At 58.3% G+C, this 24,205-nt stretch overlaps 1 protein-coding gene across 1 annotated transcript in view; it reads right to left on the bottom strand.

Annotated features, from left to right (window-relative positions):
* Positions 1-24,205, bottom strand: part of CACNA1I (calcium voltage-gated channel subunit alpha1 I) — a 114,849-nt gene that overhangs the window by 23,009 nt on the left and 67,635 nt on the right. The window contains exons 8-22 of the mRNA XM_070790445.1: positions 22,191-22,497; positions 18,762-19,186; positions 9,086-9,237; positions 8,125-8,310; positions 7,697-7,814; positions 6,920-7,075; positions 6,326-6,419; positions 5,459-5,661; positions 4,344-4,811; positions 3,892-3,992; positions 3,112-3,235; positions 2,764-2,832; positions 2,056-2,240; positions 1,492-1,618; positions 68-193 (exon numbers count right to left, since the gene is read on the bottom strand). Of these exons, the coding sequence (XP_070646546.1) occupies positions 68-193; positions 1,492-1,618; positions 2,056-2,240; positions 2,764-2,832; positions 3,112-3,235; positions 3,892-3,992; positions 4,344-4,811; positions 5,459-5,661; positions 6,326-6,419; positions 6,920-7,075; positions 7,697-7,814; positions 8,125-8,310; positions 9,086-9,237; positions 18,762-19,186; positions 22,191-22,497 (2,841 nt within the window). The remainder of the gene's footprint in view (positions 1-67; positions 194-1,491; positions 1,619-2,055; positions 2,241-2,763; positions 2,833-3,111; positions 3,236-3,891; positions 3,993-4,343; positions 4,812-5,458; positions 5,662-6,325; positions 6,420-6,919; positions 7,076-7,696; positions 7,815-8,124; positions 8,311-9,085; positions 9,238-18,761; positions 19,187-22,190; positions 22,498-24,205) is intronic.

Below are 24,205 nucleotides of genomic sequence, written 5' to 3'. Positions count from 1 at the left end.
GCACCGAAGAGCTGTCACCCCCACCCATCTGGGGTGGGGCAGGTCAAGACCAGGAGGGGGTGCTCACCTGGCCCAGATTGTCGAAGTTGTACTTGTGATGGACCCAGCGGTAGTTGGCAGCCATGCAGTCGGAGCGGTTGGTGATGTTGCGGGTGTCTACACCCAGACAGTGGTAGAACTTGCCCTTGAAGAGCTGGGGGTAGGGACACAGGGCTAGTGACCATCTAGCCAGTGCTCCCAGGGGATGGTGGTGGATGGGGTACAATTGGGGTGCAAATCAGAAAAAGGACCTGCCCTTCCAGGGGCACGTCCTCTGTACATGCCTGAGCCAACCCACTCTACCCCACCCGCTCTCCAAGTCCTCCAGCATGAGGCAGGGCTACGCTCATCCCATCTCACAGGTAAGAAAACTGAGACCCAGTGATGTTAGGTTAATTTCCCAAAGTCATTTCAGGTTCAGGAAGAGGCAGAGCCAAAGTTCACAGCCTGGTCTGATTTCCAGCTCTTCCACAGACCCCAGAGATCAAACCCCAGTATGTACACTGAGGATTCGGGCAGGGACTCCACACAAGAAAGTTGCCTGTACATCCCCAAAGGAGAGACAGAAAGAAGCAAGGGGACCCTCTTAGGGACCCAAGCCCTGTCCATGTCAGCTGCCTAGAAGGGGCAGATCCACTGTCTGCACGAAGCCCTTCCTGCCCAGGCAGCCACGCTGTGATCTCTCAGCGACCCCACAGGACACCTGTGCATGGGACTCCTCCAAAGCTACAGCCCAGAACACAGGACCAGGTGGGGAGCCTGGGGGCCTCAGAACAGGGCTCGGACCCTCAAGAAACAGGGTCTCCGTGGCACTTGGACCACAGAAGGCCCAGGTCATTCTGGCCACCCCCAACACACAGTCTACGGTCTGCAACCCCTCATCCCCGTCCAGCCCTGAGGCTCCATCCTATTCCCAGACTGGGCTCCAAACCAAAATCTGAGTCAGCTCAGGGCCCTGCCTGGGTTGGAGGCTCTCCATGGCGCCCACCCCAGTGAAGCCAAGCTGCCCTTCCAGGTCTCGCCCACCTTGGTCCAGCTCACCTCTGCATGCCAGTCATAGCTCCAGGACTCTCTCCGCCAGTGCTCTGCTTGTCCCTGCCTCCCCATGCGCCCATCTGCCCCTGACATTCATTGCCCCTACTGTGACCTGCCCAAACCACTTGTCTTTCAAGGCCCTGTGAAAAGGCCACCTCCTTCCCCATTGTCACCGGCCCAGCCCTGTGTTCCTGCCTCCCTTGGCCCCCTGTGATCCCATTTACCCCGCCTGCTCTGCGCTCAGCACTTTGGGGCCTGTCTGCCTCCCTGCCTGGAATGGGAGCTCCCTGCTGGCCGAGACCACGGCTGCTCCACCAGGGCATCTGGCACAAGGTCCCGAGAGCTGGGCAGGAACGTGGAGCCTCTTCCTCAACTACAGAGCCCAGCCTACTGACAGCCCAGCCTGGGGCCCCTCACCTGCACCCCCAGGATGCCGAAGATGATGAAGAAGGCGCAGCAGATGAGGACGATGTTGCCGATGGGCTTTAGGGAGGAGATGAGTGTCTCCACCACCAGCTTCAGGCCAGGTGCCCGGCTGATGACACTGCAGGCGGGGAGGGGCCAAGGATACCATGAGCCATCAGCCAGGCCTGGGACAGCCCCTACTAGGCCTGAGTCACCAGAGCAGAGGCCCCAGGTCACAGATTATATGCACAGCAAGGCAGGGTGCATTCACCCCAATCCCTTGGGATACATGCTGCACCCTCCTCTAGATACTAGAGGCCCAGAGATGGCAGTGAGCCCCCCAAGGACACACAGAGAGTGGGTAGTAGCCCTGGGGACCACCTTCAGCCCCCGCCTTCCAGCACCTGCTGCAGGCCCCGCCCCCAGGAGTAGGGCCCGCAGCCCGGGGTTCAGATGGTGCCCGGCACATGCTACAGAGGACCGCGTGGGTGCAGAGAGGGAGAGTAAGTCCACTTAGACCCTGGGAGATTCCTCTGACAGTGCAGGGATCCCCATCCGCAGGGGCGGGGTCCTTACCGCAGGGGTCGTAGGGTGCGCAGGAGCCGCAGGACCCGGAGGACCCCCAAGATCTTGGCTCCCCCAGCCGAGGCCACGGACACCACAATGTCAATGATTGACACGAAGACGAGGAAGCCGTCCAGTACGTTCCAGCTGCTGCGCAGGTACGCCTGCTCCCCGAAGTACAGGCCCAGCGAGACCACCTGGGGGCGGGGCGATGGGCGGGGTCAGGTAGGTGTCCAGGGAGCAGGTGGGCGGGAGTGGACGCGTCACTGCCACCCCTCTGAAGGCAGGCTACAGGTGTCCCCTTACCCAAGGGGCCGCTCCCTGAAGCACAGGCCCACGACTGCCCGGTTCCCTTCTCCCTGCATATCTGGCTAACCCCCATTGGAAGCCAAGCACTCCCGGAAGCATCCTACACGGAACCCTCTCCTGTGCCCCACGCCTCCAGCAGGCACCTCCATGACACTGGAAATGCATTGTGAGCGCCCGCCCGGCAGACATGAAGCTGACCTCGCCCACCTCCTCCTTCCTCCGCCCCCCCTCCTCCTTCCTCCGCCCCAGGAGCCCCACCCAGTGGCTGGCACCAAGTGGGGATGGGCCTCCAATGCCCCCTGTGGAATGCTGCTGAGGGGCAAGTGGATGACCAGCTGATGGAGGCTGGACCAGAGCCTGGGGCCCCTGGCAGGGGGAAGGAGAGGTCCCTTCCTTCAGTGAAGCCAGTACCTTCAGTGTCATCTCGCCCACGAAGATAGCTGTGAAGATGTAGTTGGACACAGTGAGGAAGATGCGTTCCTGAAAGAGCCGGGAGAGGCCGTGGGTCCAGGGGCCTCCCAGAACTGTCACCCTCTGCCTTCAGCCAAGGGGCACCCAGGAGAGGCTGCCACTTCACAGTCCATGGAGGTGGCCCCCTCTCCAGAAGCATGCTCCCGGCCACACCTCCCTCCATGGCATCCGGCCTCATAGAGCTCTCCCACCCCCTGCCCCCAGCCCGGCATGCTGTCCCACAGCAGGCCCTGGCAGTCTGTCCCTCTGGCTTGTTCCCTGCACCGCCTGAAGGCCCCAGCCACTCACGGTGCTGCCAGCCTCAATCTGGGGCCGCTCCAGGGCGATGGTGATGCAGTTGAGGAAGATGAAGGCCAGGACGACATAGTCGAAGAGCTTGTGGGCAATGATGGTCTGACACAGGACCCGGAACCTGGGCAGGGTGGGCAGGGGACCACGTGAGTATCGGTTTGTCCCTCACCCTGGCCGGAAGGAAGGCAGAAGGCCCCGGCACACATGGGGACCAGGGTGTCCTGGAAAGCTGACCCTTCTCTTCTGGACACATCACAGGTGGCGATTTCACATCTTCTCAGGATGCCACCTGACCACACTGCAAGCTCCTAGCACCCCAGGATGCAGGGCACCCACCTAGCCTCGACACTCAAAGCTTTCCAAACACCAGCCCGTGTCCCTGAGCCTTGTCCTCAGCCGCATGGGCACACATGGCCAGATACCCTCAGCTCCTGACCCCAGGCCTTTCCTCAGGCTACTCTCTCCACCTGGACCGGCCTCCACCCTCTCACACCTCCTTCTTCATCTGCAGAATGCTGTCTGCTTCCAAAGCCCAGAACAAAGGCCACCTCCTCCAGGAAGCCCTTGGATGCTCCCTCCAGAGGGAAGCACTCCAGGTTCTCAGAAGATTTATCCAAGATGCTCAGAAAAGCCCCCTCCCAAACCCCTCCCTACCCTGCAGGCTCTGAGGTATAAGTGATGCCCCTCCAATGGTCCTGCTTGGCTTGGCAGAAATCTCTCCCTCCCAGACACATCAATCCCCTACACTAATGGCACCCCAAGCCTGGCCCTGCCCACCTGTTCTCGGGGGAGAAGAGGTAGACGGACCAGTCCTCTCGGACTTCACACCAGTCAGGCTTGTAGACGTCAATCATCTTGCGGACTCGGAAGCACAGAGTCTGGCAAGAGAAGGCCGCAGGGTCAGGCAGGTCAGTGCTGCCCAGAGCTGCTCGCCTCCACCCATCCTGGCTATCTAGCAGAGTGTGGCCACTGGATGACCTCCGAACTCTGCGAGCAAGACCAGAATCCTCGCCCCACCCAGGGTAGGCCAGGAGGGCTTCTGTGCCAAGGGTAGGCCCACTCAGAGGTGGGCAGTCCAGGCCCTGCCCCCTGCTCACTCTCCTGAAGTCCTCTCCCCACGCCCACTCAGGTGGGGCCCCATTCAAGCCCCGCCCCTCGGCCCCTCCCTGTTCTATGCCCGCTCTCCACCTCGTGGTCCCTTCGGCTGCCCCAGAGCCCCGCGCACTCACATAGTCGATCTCCTCCTCGTCCTCCCCGCGATCCCGGCGGTCATCCATCTTGGTGAAGACGTCCTTGGCGATGCTGGGCATCCTGCCATTGCAGTCCTCGTGCCCGGGGGCCAGGCCTGCCGCCCTCCAGGCCGCCCGGGAGTGGGTGCCCACGGCGGGCACCAGCTCGGCCAGGTCCACCGAATCTCTGGTGTCGAGGGATAGCGTTCGGCGGTGGTGGTGGTGACGATGCACCGGGTGGGGACCATGATGCGCGTGGTGGGCGTGCGGGGCGTGCAGGGGCGCGGTCCGTAGCGGGCCCTCGTCCCGGGCGCCCTCGCAGCCCCGGGCGCCGCCACGCTCAGCGGAGAGCAGGGACTCATGCTCCGCTGACGGTTGCTTGTGCTTGAGGCTGTTCCAGCTGGAGCGACGGCTGGCCCAGGCCCCGCTGCGGCCCCACGGCCCGTAGTAGGAGCTCCGAGAGCTGGACTGGGAGGAAGCCCGGGGCTCTGGTCAGCGCCATCACACACAGTCACGGCTGTGACTGAAGGCAACCTGCACACCCGCTGAGGCCCAAAGAGGGCCACGCACCTGGCCACTGGGGGACAGAATGGGCTAGACCCCAAGAGACCTGTCCCTGCTCTGCCTCTCACTCCATCCTCATCTTGGGACATTTGATCACCTCCACCCTGTGGTTTTGTCCCTCCTGCCACCTCATTTCTCGTAAGAAAGGTACAGCAAGTTAGGGCATCTGCCCATTTTACAGGAAAGGAAACCGGAGGCTTAGAGAAGCATTGTAACTTGGCCAGGGTTACAAAGCTTCATAGTGGCAGAGGCCAGATTGAAGCTCAGGTCTCCCCAACCCCAAGGCCCAGCTATTTACCCTGCACATTGCTGCTAAGACAAAAACCCAACTCTACACCAGACCCACTGGCACTTAGTCATTCATTCCTTGTTCCCTGGGCACCTAGGAATACAAAGACATGGTCCCTGCCTGGTTCTGGCTGGGCAGTCTGGTGTCCTAAGCCTAGGTACCAGTCTGAGGCTGGCACCAGACTGGCAGACACATCTTCTCTGGGTCACTCAGCACGCACCCGGCAGGAAGCAGCCATCCAGAGCACCACACAAGGACTCACCAGGGAGCGCTGGTCGTAGCTCATCCTCCCCAGTGACATGACACTGCTCTTGCGGGAGCCCAGGGCCATTAGCACGGGGTCTGGCTGCAGTGAGAGGCGGGGGGCAGATGCTGCAGCCCCAGTGGGGCCCAGATGTCCACCCAGTGGGAGATTGGGGTCCAGGTGCCCATTGGGGGTCATGGGGATTGGGCAGAGCTTGGGATCTGGAGGGTTCAGATAGAGACAGAAGGAGGGGCAGACAGGAGGACAGAACAAGAGCAAAAGAAGCCATGAGATGAAGAAATAGACATGGACAGTAACAGAAAAGAAGAATTTTTCTGGAGAGACCTCCTCCCCAGGAAGTCCTCCTGGCTGGACCCCATTACACATGCCTCCCCTATGCCCATCTCCAAGGCTTTCAGCTTTACTTTTGGATGAGTGAAGCCCTTGCCCTCCATGTTTAGAGGCCAGCTCTGGGCTTCATCCAGCATAGGAGCCTCACTCCTGTACTCATTGAAGGAAGAAGGCAGAACCTGTCTAGCCCAGTTGCTGAGAAGGACACAGCATGGGCTGGGGAGGTTTCTTCCCAGCTGCCCAGAAGTACTCAACAGAACCCAGGCATCCTGAGGCCCAAAGCTCTTCCTAACAGGCCAGCTGTGTAGAGGGGTGAGGGTGGGCTGCATGGCTAGAATTCAGGAGAGCCATGACTGTCACTGACCTTTTTGAGATTCAGCATTTCTGTCTATTATAAACGTAAACAACAAACCATAGAGAGTTAGCAGTCCCGGAGCCTTGGCTTAAGGGGAAACTAGATGCTGTACCCTCTGCCCACCTGGGGCTCTGGGGAGAAGTCCTGGCCTCCCAGGTGATGAGTGGAAATCTGTTTACCTCCGCTGCAGTCCAGGCCCTCCTGGAGCTTGTCAAACTCCTCCATGTTGGATGAGCTCTGGTCCTCGTCCGAGTAGGAGCGATTGGCATCACCCTGGGAGACCGTCCCTCACATTGGAATGAAAGTCAGTTTAGCCCTTTCCTCCCTCCTGAATTTTTCAATGGGTATTTTTACCATTTCCCCCCCACACACACCATTTTACAGATGGGAAAACTGAGGCTCTGAAAAGGGAAGTGAGAAGCTAATGAGGACCTCAGCCAGAATCCACATCTGCCTGACTGCAAGTGTCCCCCAAGCCTCAGAAAATGGAGCAGGCAGGATCCAGCATCCCAGATCCTGGGGACTCTAGGACCTCAGAGATGGAGAGGCTTATTCCTACATCCCTGGGGGATAGGCAGGGGTCCTAGATGCAGCCTCCACTTGCATGCTTCCTGTGATGGGAAGCTCACCACCTCACTGGTAACACCCTCCTCTGGAGACCCGTTGCCTGCTAGATGTTTGAATTGCGGTCCTCCTCTATCCAGGCCACTGCCCACCCCCACAGTCTCATACAGGCTCCAAAGAGGTGCTTCCACCACCAAGGCCACAGTCACCTCCGCCTGGAAGCCCTCCACCAGGATGGCCACCAGCAGGTTGAAGAGCACATAATTGCCAAAGGTCATGAGGGCAACGAAGTAGAGGGAGGCCCAGGGGGAGGTGGAAGCCATGCCGTTGTAGAGGACGACGTTCCAGTCCTCCTGGGTGAGGATCTGTGGGGGGAGAGGATCGACTGCTTAGCCCCTGAGTATCCCCAGGCCCCAGCCCCCTGGGTGTCCTAGCTGCAGGCACGCAGCAGCCCATGCACACCCACATACAGCATCCTCTCACAATCGTGCACACCCAGGGTCCTCACGTATCATGGCCTCGGCTGGGGCACAGCCACAGACCCAAGCTCATGTGCGTGTGTGTACACACATGTGAACACACACACATGCACACACATGTGCACACACACACACCTTTCTCTTCCTGCTGTCTGGCTTGCCCACACCCTCAAGGCCTGCATCACACACTCCTGCCCTAACACTCGCTCCCTGGTGACCAGCGTTCCCTCCTGGCTGCCCCCACAACCTCACCCCACGACCACAGTACCCATGAGGAAACGGTTTCAGGGAAGAATCCTAACCCCAAAGTCTCGGGGCAGGAGTGGATGCACAGGGATGGGCACTGGGCGGTCAGTCCAGCTCTCACAGCCAGAGCTGTGGCAGTCTGGCCACCGGAGGCTGGGGTTGAGGGGCCTCCTTGCAGGCTGCTGCTCTTCCCCGGACTCTCTGAGGCTGGGGACACCTCCAAAAAGCGACAGACACCCGTGGACACAGGCCGGGGCTCACCTGGAACACCGTGACGATGGCCCACAGCAGGGAGTCGAAGTTCTTCCTGTCGGGGACCGTGTCTCCCGTGTCTGTGCGCAGGCTGAATTTGCAGCCAAAGATGTGCATCCCGAGGATGCTGGGGAAAGGATGCAGGTGGCTCAAGGGACTCACACACACACCAAGCTCTCTGCCCGCCCACCCTGTTTCATTCTCAGAACAGCCCACTAAGAGGAGAAGCACCAGAGTTGGTCCCATTTTACAGATGTGAACACTGAGGCTCAGAGGGGCAGGATTTGCCCAGAGCCATCAGGGATGAAGTGACGGTGCCAGGATTCACACCCAGGTCTGGGGTGCTGCGTGGAGAAGCTCAGTCACACTCCCCCAGGCCCCTTCCCATGGGCCCTAGCAGACCCCGCGGGTGTGGCGCCAGGGTAGGCAGGGCTCACCTGAAGATGAAGATGAAAAGCATGAGCAGCATGCAGAAGGTGGCCACGTTGTCCATGGTCTTCATGAGCACCACGAGCTGGCGCCGCAGCGCGGGCATAAAGCGCACCAGCTTCAGCACCCGCAGCAGCCGGAAAGTCCGCAGCACTGACAGCCCGCCGTCCGCCTGCCCCACGATCTCCCAGATGCTGCGGCCAGGCCAGCAGGCAGGGCGGGGAGGGGAGAGAGGCAGGAGGGGTCAGCGGGAGGCCGGAACGGGGGCGGCAGAGGAAGAAGCGGGGCCGGGGAGACAGACGCACACCTTCCGTTCAGACACTCATTCACCCAACAGATACTGTTTGCCAGGTCGCTGCGGCTCGTGCACCCTAATCCCGGGGCTCTGAACCTGGATTCCACGGACCGCCCCATTCAAGAAGTCTACAGCTCATGAATATTGCTGACCTCTTTTTGAGATTCAACATTCCTTTAATTATGAAGGTCAACAACAAACAGCAGAGAATTAATTAGCAGTCCCTACGACCCTGTGGCCAATCGAAATAACTGGTAGTTTTCTATCACGTGATGGCTGATACAGATATTTCCAGACGCTAGTTATGCTCATCATTTCTCTGGAATATGGTTGTCATGGACCCACTACTATTGATCTTGATATTTAATTCATTCACCCAGAAGCACATCTATATTGATAAATCAGACATTTTCAAATATTTTCATAACTGGTTTTCAGTATAATTGACTTCCTTTGATCTTATGTACTTCTTTTACATCCATAGTTGGATGGCATCACTGACTCAATGGACATGAGTTTGAGCAAATTCCAGGAGATAATGAAAGACAGGGAAGCCTGGTGTGCTGCAGTCCATCGGGTTGCAAAGAGTCGGACATTTACTGGCTGGGGTCAGTGCATTGAATCCCCCTCCCGCCTCGCTCTAAGTTCGCAGGCTGGGGAGGTGGGGTCAGCACCTGATGATGACGATGATGCTGTCGAAGATGTTATAGGGGTTGCGCAGGTAGTCGAAGAGCCCGAAGGCAGCCAGCTTCAGCAGCATCTCCAGGGCAAACATGCTGGTGAAGACCACATTGCAGATCTCCAGGATGTTGGTCAGCTCCTCGGGCTGTGGGGATGTTGGGGCAGGCGACAGACACCCGGTCAGGCCAGAGGGCAGCCGTGGGTCCCCCACTCTGGACACCCATCAGCTCTCAAATCCCCAGGGAGGGCCTGGCTCTGCCACCCTGGCCCCATGGCCCGCAGGCCCGTGTCCTCGTTGGACCTCCATCCTCCCCCTGCACTTGGCCTCTGCATCGTCTCTGCTGTCCCAAGAGGGCTACTGAGATGAGAACACATGGGGCTGACCTCCCATCAACGGGGCAATGATGCCCGTACTGCTCACTGAGGGCCACGTTATGATACCCAATTTACAGATAAGGAAGATAAGGCTCAGAAGGCAGCCTGAGGTCACACAGTTAGACAGAGAGCAAGACAGGAAGGCAAACCAGTGACTGCTGAAATCCCTGTTTGCCCACGACCCTAACCCATTTAGTGAGTGTGTGCGGGTCCTGTTCTGTGCACTTCTTAAGTATCGTGTCACTTAGTCCTTCACAAGAGCCCATCTGTATGCAGGTCAAGAAGCAACAGTTAGAACCAGACATGGAACAACGGACTAGTCCCACACTGGGAAAGGAGTAAGTCAAAGCTGGATATTGTCACCCTGCTTACTTAACTTATATGCAGAGTACATCATGTGAAATACCAGGCTGGATGAAGCACGGGCGGAATCAAGACTGCCAGGAGAAATATCAATAAGCTCAGATATCCAGGATGTTGGTCAGCTCCTCAGGCTATGGGGATTTGGAGATGTATACCTGCTGATTATTAGCAGCACGTGACACCCCTACACGTGGGACTACCCGAGGAATGTCAGTGTATTAAGCAAGCCACCCTATAGCCACGACATTCCCATAGCTCCTCAGGCTATGGGGATGTTCAGATAAGATAGCACCCTTATGGCAGAAAGCAAAGAGGAACTAAAGAGCCTCTTGATGAAAGTGAAAGAGGAGAGTGAAAAAGCTGGCTAAAAACTCAACATTCAAAAATTGAAGATCATGCATGGCATCCAGTCCCATCACTTCATGGCAAATAGATGGGTAAACAGTGGAAACAGTGAGAGACTTTATTTTCTTGTGCTCCAAAATCACTGCAGATGGTGACTGCTGCCATGAAATTAAAAGATGCTTGCTCCTTGGAAGAAAAGTTATGACCAACCTAGACAGCATATTAAAAAGCAGAGATATCACTTTGCTGACAAAGGTCTGTCTAGTCAAAACTGTGGTTTTTCCAGTAGTCATGTTTGCATGTGAGAGCTGGACCATAAAGAAGCCTGAGCGCTGAAGAATTGATGCTTTTGAACTGTGGTCTTGGAGAAAACTCTTGAGAGACCCTTGGACTGCAAGGAGATCAAACCAGGCAATCCTAAAGGAAATCAATCCTGAATATTCATTGAAAAGACTGATGCTGAAGCTGCAATACTTTGGCCACATGATGCGAAGAGCTGACTCATTAGAAAAGACCCTGATGCTGGGAAGGATTGAAGGCAGGAAGAGAAGGGGATGACAGAGAATGAGATGGTTGGATGGCATCACCAACTTGATGGACATGAGTTTGAACAAGCTCCAGGAGATGGTGATGGACAGGGAAGCATGGCATGCTGCAGTCCATAGGGTCGCAAAGAATTGGACATGACTGAGCGACTGAACTGAACTGAAGAGCCAATTATGCAGATGAGGAGACAGGTTCAGAGAAGGCCAGTCCCCTGCCTGAGGCTGCACAGCTAGTACCTGGATTTGAACCCAGGCAGCCTAACTCCAAGGCTCTGCCCTTTGGCCCTCCATACCCAGCCCTCCCCCAACCTCCTTCCTTCCTTCGCAATTGCCTTTTCAAGACTGTGGGTGGCTGGAGACCACCAGCACTGTGAAGGGCAGACAGAGGGTGCCCCTACCGTGTGCCACCACGGCTTTCAGTACACTGGGCCACCCAGTCAGTGGGGCTTACTTCACCTGCTCTTCAGAGGAGAACACTAAGGCCCAGAGAGGTTGAAGGTCAAAGGGAAAGTCACTCAGTCGTGTCCGATTCTTTGCGACCCCATGGACTGTATGTAGCTGCCAGGCTCCTCTGTCCATGGCATTCTCCAGGCAAGAACACTGGAGTGGGTTGCCATTCCCTTCTCCAGGGGATCTTCCTGACCCAGGGATCGAAACCAGGTCTCCCGCATCACAGGCAGATTCTTTACCATCTGAGCCATGAGGGAAGCCCCTGAAGGTCAAAGTCCCAGCTACTCAGAGGGAGACTAGCCCCTCGGTCCACAGACCCACCCTCTGCCCCTGGAGCTGTATACCTGCCAATTATTAGCAGCACGTGACACCCCTACATGTGGGACTACCCGCGGAATGCCAGTGTATGAAACAAGCTACCCTATAGCACGACTGGGGGTGGGGTTCCAAGTCCGCCCTCACTGCCCAGGCCTCAGTTTCCTCATCCATAAAATGGGAGATGGAGTGAGGGGAGGGCCAAACAGGGCTCCAGCCCCTTCTCTCTCCACCCCTCTCCCCTCCCCTGGTTCTGCCAGGACTGGTGAAGTGTCTGGTCTCTACTCACCACCGGGTCAGGTTGTTCCTGCCCAAATCATGCAGCAGGAAAGGGCCATTTGTCAGGCCTGAGCTCAACCCCAACTCAATTACTGACACCTCAGCCAGCCTGCGAGGCAACTGTTGTCGTCTCCGGTTTACAGATGAGGAAACTGAGGCTCAGAGAAGGGAACCGCCGTGCTCAGAGTCACCTGGCAAGGCTGTGGCAGAACCACCAAGTCAGACTTCAACCTGCGCTCCCAGTCCCCACCCCCACCCCCGACCTCATCCATCCATCCATTCACTCGTGGACTGCTGCAGGCTCTCCCCAGCGTCGGTCAAAGGCTGGGCTTGTGCTACCCAGGCTGGGCAGTGGTGAGCCAATCACGACATTCTTCCTGCCCTTGAGGAGTGCAGGCTCCACTGGCAAAGCCCATTGTGCAGCTTAACAAACCAGTCGGCAGGTGATAAAAACAGAGGGAAGTTGCAGGTGGTTTGGGCCATAGGGTCAGTGGAGTCTGGAGCAGCTTCCTGGAAGAAGTGACATCTCAAGGAGAGCTCAAAGCCAAGCGGGGAGTGGGTAACATGGAGAAGAGAAGGTGTCCAGGCAGAGGGACCAGCTAGAGCGAGGGAGGGAGGTGGGAGAAATCCCAGTATCGGGTCTGCCCGCTCTGGCCCATAGAGTTACTGGGACTCTCTCCCATAGAGTAACAGGGACTCAGGGCCTGACTTTGACTCCACTTGGGTCAAAAGGAGAAGAGAAAAAAATAGCAACACAACCCTCTGCTTCCCGCCTGGTGCCTGGGAAATCTAATAAAACTGCCAGCTCCTCTCAAGGCCAGATCAAAGGAGAAGGCACCATTTCCATCTGTAATTACATTTGACTCACAAAATGGTCCCGAAAGGGGAGTGGGACCCCAAGAGAGGCCCCCAGAGTGGGAGGGGCTGGGGCCCAGCATCCCAGGCTGAGCCAGGGCCCAGATGCTCTTGAGAGTCACCAATTTCCCAGCCCGCCAAAAGGGAGATGAGAGATGTGGCTGCTGACAGTCTGTGACCGCGGTCACCCCACTTGGGGCCACTTGCCGCACACGCGCCCGCCCACCCACAACTGATGGGAAGCCTGCCGCCCGGCTCTCCCCGAAAGGTCACCTGCTTCCTCCTCTCCTCCCTTGCAACAGCTGTTTCTCTAGTCAAGCACACACCTGTTAATCTTTTTCTAATGGACCATCCATCACTCCTGCGAGCATTTTTCTGGGAGAGAGGCAGTGAGCGGGAGACAGGCAGGTAGACAAACCTAGGCACAGTGAGTGAGAGACCAAGCGGGGAGGCATGTGGAGGGGAACAGGGCAGCCGTCAGAGAGACGGACAGAGGGAGACGCAAAAGACAGATGGACAGACAGACCAATATGGACGCAGGGAGTGAGAAGCTAACGCAGGGTGTGGAGAGACAAGACAAAGAGAGGAAAACAGAGATAAACACAGAATGAAGGACTGCGATCACGACACTGGGTAAGTCAGAGACAGAGCCAGAAAGTGAGAGCTCTGAGGCAGACAGAAGAGACTGCAGAGAGGTGGCTGGAGATGGCAAAGACCCACCCAGGGGAAGGGGAGGTGCGGAAGGGCAGAAAAACCAGGTTACACCAGAGGTGGGAGGATGGAGGGCAGATGAGGGGGCTGCAACCTGGAGGAGAGGCCAGAAGCAGAGGGAGACAGGGGCAGGGGCAGGGCCAGCTCACCCCTGAAGGACGCCAGGCTTGGGAGGGCTGGCTGCAGGGGCAGACAAGGGCCCAGCTGGGCAGGAACCTAAGCTGCCCCCCAGGAACCCCTCAAGCCCAGCATCACCCCCATGACAACAATGCTAGCTGGTGTTAAAAACATCCCCATGTGCCAGGTGGTGCTAAGCACGTTCCATGAATTATTCCATCAAAGCTAAAACATTACCCTATAGTAGCCCCATCTGACAGCCGGAAAACCTGAGACCCAGAGAGGAAAAGTGACTGCCCCTGGCCACAGACAGGCAGCGGAAGAATCAGATCTCACACGCAGGTCTCCTCCCTCTGGCCCAATACCTCCCCATGGTCCAGGTGCCTGCGCCTCCCCTGCCTTTCTGACTTGAGGCTCCAGTTCAGCACAGACTCACTGACCTGCTTACAAGCCTTCCATGCCCTCCCTCCCCCACTGCCCTAAGGATAAAGCCAGTCTCAAGACTCTTCATGATTGGACAGCCCCCGGGCCTCCTGGGCTATCTGCCCTGGCCCATGTGCATATGCACCTTGAGGGCTCAAGAGGGTCTTCCATAGGAATACCTATGTTCCTGGTGCCTGCATTTGTCTCTCCTCTGTCTACTCTCAGGATCCATCTCCAGTGCCACCACCTCCAGGAAGCCTTCCCTGACTGCAGCCCATGTTGGTGTGTCTCTCTCCTAAGCCCCCATAGAGCTGGAATGTCAGGCACTAAGCTATCCCATCTTCCTCTTCCTAGAGTCACCCAGATCTAGGTTGGCAGTGACTTGACAGGACTGCTGAAAAGAATAAAACCTGTTCTGACCCATCCACTGATTTGGAGGCCTTGAATGCTGTCCCCTGGGAGCTAGAGCCAGTGGACATACCCCAGCTGGGGTCAGCCTTGCTCTAGGGAGGGTTTCTGCACCCCTGCCTTGCACTCCATTCAACCTGACCCTCTTTTTCTTTTTTGGCCACACTGCAGCATATGAGACCTTAATTCCCCAAGCAAGGATCGAACCTGCACCCCCTGCATTGGAAGGCAGAGCCTTAACCACTGGACCACGAGGGAAGCTTCTAATCCTCTTTGTGTTGTCCAACCATTCTCTAGTCTCAGGAAGGCCTTGCCCAGCTCGGGAGGAGTCATGGGCATGGTCAAGAGAGTGCCAGGAGAGGGTGGGGCTGAGACAGCCCCCTCCCAGAAATGGTGCCTCCCCTTCACCTCCTATCAGCCTTCTGGAACCTCCAATTCAACCTCAGCATCTCGGAGCCCAGCGCTGACAGCCGCTCACCATGCCACGCTGGGCAAGCCAGTTCACCTCTCTGAGCCTCAGTTTCCCCACCTGCCCAGTGGGGACAAGACACTCGCCCCGCCGGCCCCGGGGGCTGCCGAGAGGTCATACCAGGAAGAGATATGACAACACAGGAGAGCAGATGACAACGGAGGAATCTGGCTGCCCAAGCCATCCCCACCCACCTGCCTGTCACGTGGACTCCATCCCAGACGGTTCTGGGCCCCCTCCCCTCTAGGGCTGCGCCGGGTCAGGAGCAGACTTCAGCACCATCTGACCACCTCATGGGTCACACACAGGCCCCTGCCTGGCTGACTCCTGCTTTTCCCAGCCACCTCCTCCCAGGCCAGTCCCTGCACGGAGTATCCATGACCATGAGAAACCTGGAGACGCTCCTTCATGATCTTGGCAGCAGTGACCACCTACAGGCCATGGGCACCCCCGTCTCACCTCTCATCTGAGCCCCTGTGACCACACAGGGGTAGCCCCTTCACAGACGGAAAAGGAAAGTGACACCTGACCTCTGTCATGCCCTCGTCACCTTGGCGACCACACCAAGCTCGCCGCCTGCAGGGTGTGCAGCCTGGGCCATATGAGGGACCCCCCAGGATGCCTCCCCTCTGGGTGCCCTCCCCTGCAGGAGACGGACTGCATGTGTTCCCCGGCCTCCGCTTCCTGCTCCCAGCTTCTCTCTCTGCCCCTTGGCAGCCCTGGGCCACCTTTCTCTCTACCGGCACCACCTCAGACGGGAGTTGCTCAAAATAGACTCGGGGGCGGATCGCTTCCTGCCAGCACCGTCTGGGATGGGAGCGAGGGGCGTGGAACAGAGCTGCCCGTGCCCCACGAGCGGGCCCTGCGCAGAGCTCCGCCAAACAATGGCTGCCGCTCCGAGCTGCTTTAAAGAGAATATTTTTAAAAATCTTCCCTCCCCCTCACTTCTTCCTTAATAATTTTTTTAAGCTCCAGACGGTAGCTGGGTAAACTCAGCCCAAGGGTGGTATAGTGAAAGTCGCTCAGTCGTGTCTGATTCTTTGCGACCCCATGGACTGTCCATGGAATTCTCCAGGCCAGAATACTGGAGTGAGTAGCCTTTCCCTTCTCCAAGGGACCTTCCCAACCCAGGGATCTAACCCAGGTCTCCCGTATTGCAGGCGGATTCTTTACCAGCTGAGCCACAAGGGAAGCCCAAGAATACTGGAGTGGGTAGCCTATCTCTTCTCCAGCAGATCGTCCCGACCCAGGAATTGAACCGGAGTCTCCTGCATTGCAGGCAGATTCTTTACCAACTGAGCTATGAGGGAAACCCCAAGGGTGGTGTAAGGTTCCAACAGAAGTTCACAAACCATTCCTAACTAGTGGGTGCGGACTATGTTGCAGGCTTCTTAACGCACTCGACCCTCCCGGCTGCTCTGGGAGGAGAGGTTCATGTGCCCACTTCCAGATGGGGCTACTGGCTGAAGGAGGCCAAGTGACTTGCCCAAGGTCACCCTCCTGAGCAACAGCAGAACCAAAGGATGAAGCAGTGGGTTTCAGCATTCCAGTGGTAGATGTCAGGTTGAGGGGTGGGGCAGGGGGTGTTAATACCTGCTTTGAGGATGGTGGTGAAAACTCAATACACCAGGCTGGCTCAGGGCCTGGCGCTTAGTAGGAGCCAGGGAGCCAATCCCTATGAGGGAAAGGGCACGAAGTCAGGGCATCTGCTTGTGGATGAAGAGGCCAGGGAGGATCCTGTGAAGGGGCAGAGGGTGCCAGTGAGGGCACCCCAGCGGGGAGACCAAAGGGGGCCTGCAGTACCAAAGAGAAGAGCCCCCCTCCCTGCCATCTGACCAAAGGGGGCCTGCAGTACCAAAGAGAAGAGCCCCCCCAACCCCCGCCATCTGAAGGCTGGAGTGTTTGCCCAAAAGGATGCAGCAGAAGGAGAAGGCGGGACAGGCCAGGTGGGGAGACCCTGAGAGGACTCGAGAAGGGACCATGGCCTGGCCTGAGTCTGGGGCTGCAGGGAGAGGGAGAAGCTGGACCCAGAGGTCAGAGCTGCGGCCACTGTGTTGCCTTGGAGGGATGGCTGAGAAGGTGGGAACCAGTGGCACAGTAGCAAACAGGCCTCTGAAAAATAGCCCTGATTTGCAGCGTACGGCAGTTTCTACGAGTAAATACCCCTCACTTCATGGCCAAACCGTTTGGAAGGGTGGGCTTGCAAAATCCTGGAATCTGAGAAAACGGGCTCCTGTGAGCTGGTTCCACAAGCCAGCACAGGGATCGTGCTCAGGCGTTGGTGGGGCGGGACCGTAACAGGCACCCTGGGTGCCGCTCCATCCAGAAGCCAGACCAACCCCCCGCAGCACCCGTTCACTGCAGCACCGTCCCCGGGGACACTGGGTCAGGCAAAGGCCAGCAGACTAGACCCGAGGTGAGGGGGTCCGGGCTGCCAGTCTCACCAACTTTACCCTTGCAGAAAGCCTCCCCACTGGCCCTCCCCAGAGACCCTCGTAATTAAGCTGGAATGGCTGGCAAACGGGCAGCTCCGAGCAGAGTGTGGCGGCAGCCCCAGGGGCCGCATTTAAGTAAATTGAATGGAGCCTGTGCCTGGTGAGCTAATGAAGAGGGAAATGAGAGTGGGGCCCACCCTGGGGTGCTGTGGGCGGGTGGGACGGCCCCACAGAAAGAGGACCACTGGGAAGCCAAGGGGGTGTTGAAACCCTATGGGGGATGAAATCTGACCCCAGCTGGCTATGGGATCTTGGGTCAGTAACATCCCCTCCCTGGGCCTCAAGCCTCCCCCTCTGGCTCCTAGATAGAGTTCCTTACACAGCTGGGGTGCAGGTTAAGGGAGGGCCCCCACCTAGCGGCTGGGGAACAGTGGGAGCCAGAAAATGATGTTTTTCCAAAAGGAGCCAGGGCTGGACTGACTTGTCCAGGCTGTCAGCCAAGTGTGAGCTATGGAGACATCTGTGCTAACCCCCTAGCCCTCTGTCCTGTGCCCCCATAAATACCCTCCGGTACCACACATCCTCCCTATGTTCCTGCCACCTTCCAGTAGCCATCCCGGCCCCCATGGGCAGCTAGCCCCCCCCCCCTTTGAGGACCCTTTCTCTGAACTTGCTGCTGCTGCTGCTAAGTCGCTTCAGTCATGTCCAACTGTGCGACCCCAGAGACGGCAGCTCATCAGGTTCCCCCATCCCTGGGATTCTCCAGGCAAGAACACTGGAGTGGGTTGCCATTTCCTTCTCCAATGCATGAAAGTGAAAAATGAAAGTGAAGTCGTTCAGTCGTGTCTGACTTGCCTCACCTCTAAACCCTGGGCAGTACCCCTGGCGGCCCAGGGGACCTGGGACCCACCATTTAACTCCGTCAACACAGTCTCTGTCCCCCATGCCTCCAGAGCTGAAGACAGAAGAAGCCACGAGTTCAGCCAAGAAGGGGAGACAGGGGCAGCAGGGCAACCCCAGAGGGGTCCTCAGTGCCGTGGGGCTACAGTGGAAGGGGAGAAGAAGTTGGGGTGGGGGTCAGGGATAGAAGGACGCCCCACCTGCTGAAGGTGTGTCATGGGTAGAGCGCAAGGGGCTTTGACCGTCAGTGAAAAGGTCTGCATTTTGTGCCGAGGGCGACGGAGGCTGTGGAAGTTTGGGGCCAGGGCGCTCCCAGCTTCTGGAAAGACCACTCCAGGGGTTTTGGAGAGAAGAGACAGGAAGGCTTGGGTGCAGAGGTGAGGAATGGAAGTCAGGATTCAGCGGGGACTGGCTGGGGATGGGCTGTGGGTGAGCTGGTGTCCACACTGAGAGGGACAGGAAGTGCTCCCCCTGGCTCTGACCCCAGGTCGCCATTCGATCACTCATCCACCCTGAGCTCTGCCTCCTCCGTGCCTCGCCCTGGGCTGGGCACTGAGGTCACGTGGCTGAACGGGACCCAGAACAGGGGAGACAGACACACAGCAGGTGTGTGCCAGCACATGTGTGCCACACACATGCCAGCCCGCCCCATGCCCGCCCCGCCCCGCTCCCCACTGGCCTGCTGATGGTGCTCGATGCCCATGCTGACAGTGTTGACCAGAATAGCCATCATGATGCCCCGGTTGAAGTATTTGCTGTCCACGATGCCCCGCAGCTTGGCTCGCGTCTCCCGCCACACGTCTTCGCACAGCCGAGCCGCCCCGTCGGCCGGCCCCTCCTCGTCCTCCTTCCCCAGCTCCAAGGAGGCCCCGTCCTCGCTGGTCCGGGCCACATCCGCGCCGACTTCATCCTCGCTGCCCACTGCGTCCCCGGAGCCCGAGCCCTCCTGGCCCGAGTCACTGCTGCTGCCCTGGCCTGAGGGCCGCCGGTCGCTCTCGTGCTGGCAGCGGGGGCAGCTGGCAGGGTCGGAGGCCAGCATGGCAGAGATGGGCTGCACCAGCGTGTGGGGTGTCGGGTCCAGGGGGCTGTGTCGGGGGCATAACTCTGGAAAGGAAGCAGGGGTCAGGGTCGGGGCCTCGGGTCATGCAGGAAGCAGTCCCCACCTGCAGTGGGTCTGGCATAACCTGGGTCACCACCCGCGTGAGCCCACAGGGTCTGCCTGGAACCCACCAGCGCTGCTTGGAGGCCGACGGCTGGTGGTTCCTGGGGAAATGCGCTTCCCCTTCTCGGCTTTCCTGGCCCCCAAAGAAAAGCAGGGACCAGAAGCACCCACCCCACAGAGCTGTAGGGTGGGTTCTATTGGTTAAGACGCAGATGAGCCCTGAGGAGTGTCCTTGCTCCATCACTTCCTGACCTGTGGCCCCCCAAGATTAGTCACCAAAAGACCCTTCAGGTACCCCAGCCTGTCCCCACTGTTTTGCTTCATAGCATCATGGAGCCTGGAAAACGGCTGAAAAGGCCGGTGTGGAGGGTAGACACCCCTCAGAGGAAGCCAAGGTGGCCTCAATGTTCCTCAATTTTCCTGGGGTCTATCGCATCCAGGGAAGAAGGAGGCAGGAGCCCTGGGCAAAGGAAAGTCTTCATTCTAGAAGCACCTCTCCCCGTCCCCAGGCTCCCCTCCACACAGCTGAGTCGAGGTGGGCCCTGGGGAGCGGGCAGGAGGTCCCCACACGTGGCAGGGGCAGGAGCTGTCATCCCAGGGCTGTCCCCGGAGAGGTGAGGAGCTCGGCCAGTATTGGATCCAAGTTCTATGATCCGTGAACCATTTCAAAGAGGCGTCAGAGAGGCTCCGTTTGGGTGGTTTGGTTCCTTCTTTATATTTGTCTATGTTTTCCTAGAATAAACGGGTTTTGCTTGTGTAACAAAAAATATATAACGTTAAAGGGGAAGAAAAGCCTGAAATGTCTACCCTTCATTTCCACGCTTGCTACCAAATACCTCTGGATAAGGCTCTCTGACTCACTCATCCTCTAGACCGGTGGGGCTGCCAGGGGTGGGCCCACCTCAGCATTGGAGGTCAGAGAAGAGCACTTCCCAGCCCAGCTGTGCATGGGGTTGACCCCCTAAGGCTTGTTTCCCAAGGAAGGGAGGAGTTGGGGGAGGCACGGAGGCCCAGGGCAGGGGACAACCTCCCTCCAGAAGCCTTCTAAGGGCTTCTCTCCACGCAATTTCTCGGGAGAGAGTGGTAGGCGACAGCAGGAAGTCCCCAAGTGGTAAACACCCTACCCGCATCATCCAGGAACACAGGGTGCCAGCCTTGCCCAGACCCCCGCTCCCCCGACCACGTGCTGGGCCAGCCCACGGGCCACCTGGAGCCTCCTCCAAGACCACACCTGGATGGCTGGCACTCGGGGATGGCTGGGCGGCCGCCCTGAGGATGAATTCTCCAGCTTGTCTCTGAGCATCTCAGATTCCCAGAACATGAGAGCTGCAGGAGCGAGGCTTGGGGTGGCTGACTCCACAGGGCCTGGCCTCATCCTCACGCCATGGATGGAGACCAGAGGGCCGCAGAGGAGCCAGGCCAGCCAGCGTCACAGCTGCCGCTGCTCTGGGGTGCAGTCCTGAGGCCGGCTGCCTTCCTCACTGGCACCAACTGGGGGGCAGGGCTGGGCCTGGGCTGGGGCTCACCTCCTGTGGCTCCTTCGCCTCCTCTTACCGGAGAGGTTCACGTCCCCCTGGGTGGTGGGGGGCGGGGAGCGGCAGAGCCTGTAACTCTGATGTCCCTAACACACTGTGTGACCTTGGGTGACTCCTTTCATCCCTCTAGACCTTAGTATTCCCATCTGAACACGGGAGCCGATATTACTCTGTTCCCTTCTTAAGACTGTTTTCTAGAACAGATGAGAAAATGAATGGAAAACCCTTTGAAGCCTAAGGGGCTAACTCTCTGGAACCGTCTACAGTCGAGCAAGAGAAATGATCCCAAGGCAGGAGCAGATCACAGTGTGTGAGGTGCCTGACATGCCTGCTCAGGTGTGCGAGCAGGCAGGCAGGTAGCAGCAGGAAGCCATGGGCGGGGTCGGGGAGGGGGGATGGTCTGCAGCAGAAAGGGATTTTATAGTTTCATAAAACTAAGGAAAACTATAAAGGAAACTAAGGAAAACTATAAAGAAAGCTGAATGCCTAAGAACTGATGCTTAGGAGATCCAACCAGTCCATCCTAAAGGAAATCAGTCCTGAATATTCATCGGAAAGACTGATGCTGAAGCTGAAACTCCAATACTTTGGCCATCTGATTCGAAGAACTGACTCATTTGAAAAGACTCTGATGCTGGGAAAGGTTGAAGGCTGGAGGAGAAGGGGACCACAGAGGATAAGATGGTTGGATGGCATCACCAACTACTTGGACATGAGTTTGAACAAGCTCCGGGAGTTGGTGATGGACAGGGAGGCCTGGCGTGCTGCAGTCCATGGGGTCTCGAAGAGTCAGACATGACTGAGCGACTGAACTGAAAACTAAGGACAGATACTTCAGTACTTTGGCCACCTGATGCAAAGAGCTGACTCATTGGAAAGACCCCTGATGCTGGGAAAGATTGAAGGAAGGAGGAGAAGGGGATGACAGAGGATGAGATGGTTGGAGGGCATCACTGACTCAAAGGACATGATTTTGAGCAAACTCCGGGAGATAGTGAAGGACAGGGAAACCTGGTGTGCTGCAGTCCACGGGGTTGCGAAGAGTCAGACACGACTGAGCTGCAGAACAACAAAGGACAGGTAACTGTTCATTGTTTTGTGCAGGGAGCCACGGTAGAGCCTGAGTCCTGTGCACACACGGGGTCAGAAGGGAATTCCTCCAGGGTGGGGCTAGGCCTCCCCAAGTCCAGGGCCAGGCCAGGCCAGCCCAGGCCCCAGCAGGTGATCGGGAAAGGAGACAGGCAACTGAGAGTGTGGACTGCAGCTCCCGGGGAAGGCCCAGGTTCTGAACTAGATGGACACCTCTGCTTGTGCTGGAGAGACAGGCCACGTTTTCAAACTGCCGCGTCTGAGTCCCCAGCTGGAGACACACCAGGCCTGGGTGGAGCACCCTGGAGGCCCCGCGACTTACTGTAGTGCCTGGGCTCCTTGGCGCGGGGCCCGGGCGTGGCAGAGCCGGGCATCCCTGCGGCCTGGCGCCGGCTCCGCAGGGCCTGGTAGAGGCCCAGGGCCCGGCGCTTGGCCTTGCGCAGGATGTGGCAGACGTACTGGAAGATCTCCTCGTAGCAGTCGCCGGGCTCGGCGTAGCTGGCCACCGTGCTGGAGGACAGGTAGCGCTGCCGCTGCTCCAGCATCAGCCGATGCTCCCGCTGCTTGGTCTCCGAGAACTGGGTCGCTATGACAACGAGGCACAGGTTGATCATGAAGAAGGAGCCCACCTGTGACCAACGGGAGGAGAGGACAGGGACAGAGGGGATGGTGGGGTGAGAGCGGGTGGGGGTGAGGGTGAGGGGCCGCAGGACAGTGGGAGAGGGAGAAGGAGAGACGGGACGGGAGAGGGAGCGGTGGAGACGAGGGATGGAGGCAGGGCGAAGAGCAAAGGGGATGCAGAGGCAGAAAGAGGACCAGGGGAAGGGGCAGGGCAGATCCCAGACATGAAACAGGCAGAGAGACGGCCAGAGACAGCGGGATGCAGAGAGAAAGGTAAGGAGAGACGCCGAGGGAGGGTGAGACAGGCTCAGAGAGGACAGAGGTGGGGGGTGTGGGAGGCACGGAGAAGGGGGCGGGTGGGGACAGGGAGAGAGAGGAGGGGGCAAGGTGTGGAGGGCCCAGAGAGACGGAGAGGCACGGGCACAGATAGGAACAAGAAAAGATCACTGAGGCCTGGCTCCCAGAGGAGGCTGGGGCCCAGGACAGGGGTGGCCCGGACAGCCCCCCAGAAGGCTGCTTCCCTGAAGCCTGCTTCCAAGCCCACCCACTTCAGACCCCTAGGTCCTGACCACAGCTGCCCTCCCACCTGGGACATTGACACTGAGGCAGGGGAGGGAGGCAGAGACCCTGCAGGCTCTGCTAGCCCTGAAACCCACTCCAGCCCTGCCCTCGCTATGGCCTTGACTTGGGCCCTAGTTAAGCCCGCAGATCCCACTAGAGAGGCTTGCTTTAGAAAGCATTTCCTTGTGTGCTTGGACTGGGTGGTAGGGAAAGGTTAGGGATTCTGCTACCTCAAGTCCTCAGGCCCCACTCCAGGGGCCCCCAGAGCCAGAAGGGCCCTTCCCGCCCCAGTTTCCAGAGTCAGGTCCTCCCAGACACGTGCTGAGCCTTGGACCAGACTCAGCTGCAGTGAGAGAGGCGATGGCGTTGCACCCTCCTCCAGGTTGCCCACCAGAAGGTTCCTGCAGGCAACAGTCGGTCGCTCATCCCCTCTTCCTTCCTCTCCCTGACAGCACGGCTGGGAGCTGGGGTTCTGGAGATGAGGTGTGAGGGTTGTAGGGGGCTTCCTGGCCCAGAAGACTCTGGGAAAATCCCCTGCTTCTAAAGTAAGAAGATGCCTCACTCGTTTGCTCTCTGTATTTCCGGGAAACGGGCTCCGCAGGCCCGCGTGAGGGGCATGGACCCCGCCCGCTGGGACCTCACACTTGGCGGCCTCTGCCCAGCCTGCCTCTGCAGCCGCTGTCCCTGGGTGACCAGACAGCGCCCCATTTCCCCCCTGGACCTCCATTTTCCCCATCTGTCAAACGGAGGGCTCAGACGAGCTTAGGACTTATCCGGCCAGAAGGAGCACAGGGGACCTGGGTCTCAGGAATGAGAACCCTCACTGGCTGCATGGTCCAAGCCAAGCGCCTCGCCTCTCTGAGGGTCAGGGTGCACACCTGAGAAATGGGCAGGTGACCCGGCCTGGCCAGGGCTGTGAAGGTCAAAGGACAGAATGGTCGCTCAGGCGCTGCTCGCTACCCTCTTCCTAGCACCTGGCCAACCCAGCACCCCGGCCTCCCGCCAGCCACCCTTTTCCCTGAGATGGGGTCACCACCTGGGGCCCAATGATTGCAGCAACAATAGCAGCGGGACTCATTTACTGAGCAAGTACTGCGTGCTAGGAGCTGTGCAGGCGGCAGGCCCTGTCTCCTCTAACCCTCCCAGGGCCCGTGA

This window comes from Bos indicus, chromosome 5 (genome assembly GCF_029378745.1).
Source record: "Bos indicus isolate NIAB-ARS_2022 breed Sahiwal x Tharparkar chromosome 5, NIAB-ARS_B.indTharparkar_mat_pri_1.0, whole genome shotgun sequence".
In the NCBI taxonomy this organism is placed as follows: domain Eukaryota; kingdom Metazoa; phylum Chordata; class Mammalia; order Artiodactyla; family Bovidae; genus Bos; species Bos indicus.
This window is presented reverse-complemented; position numbering and strand designations above follow the sequence as displayed.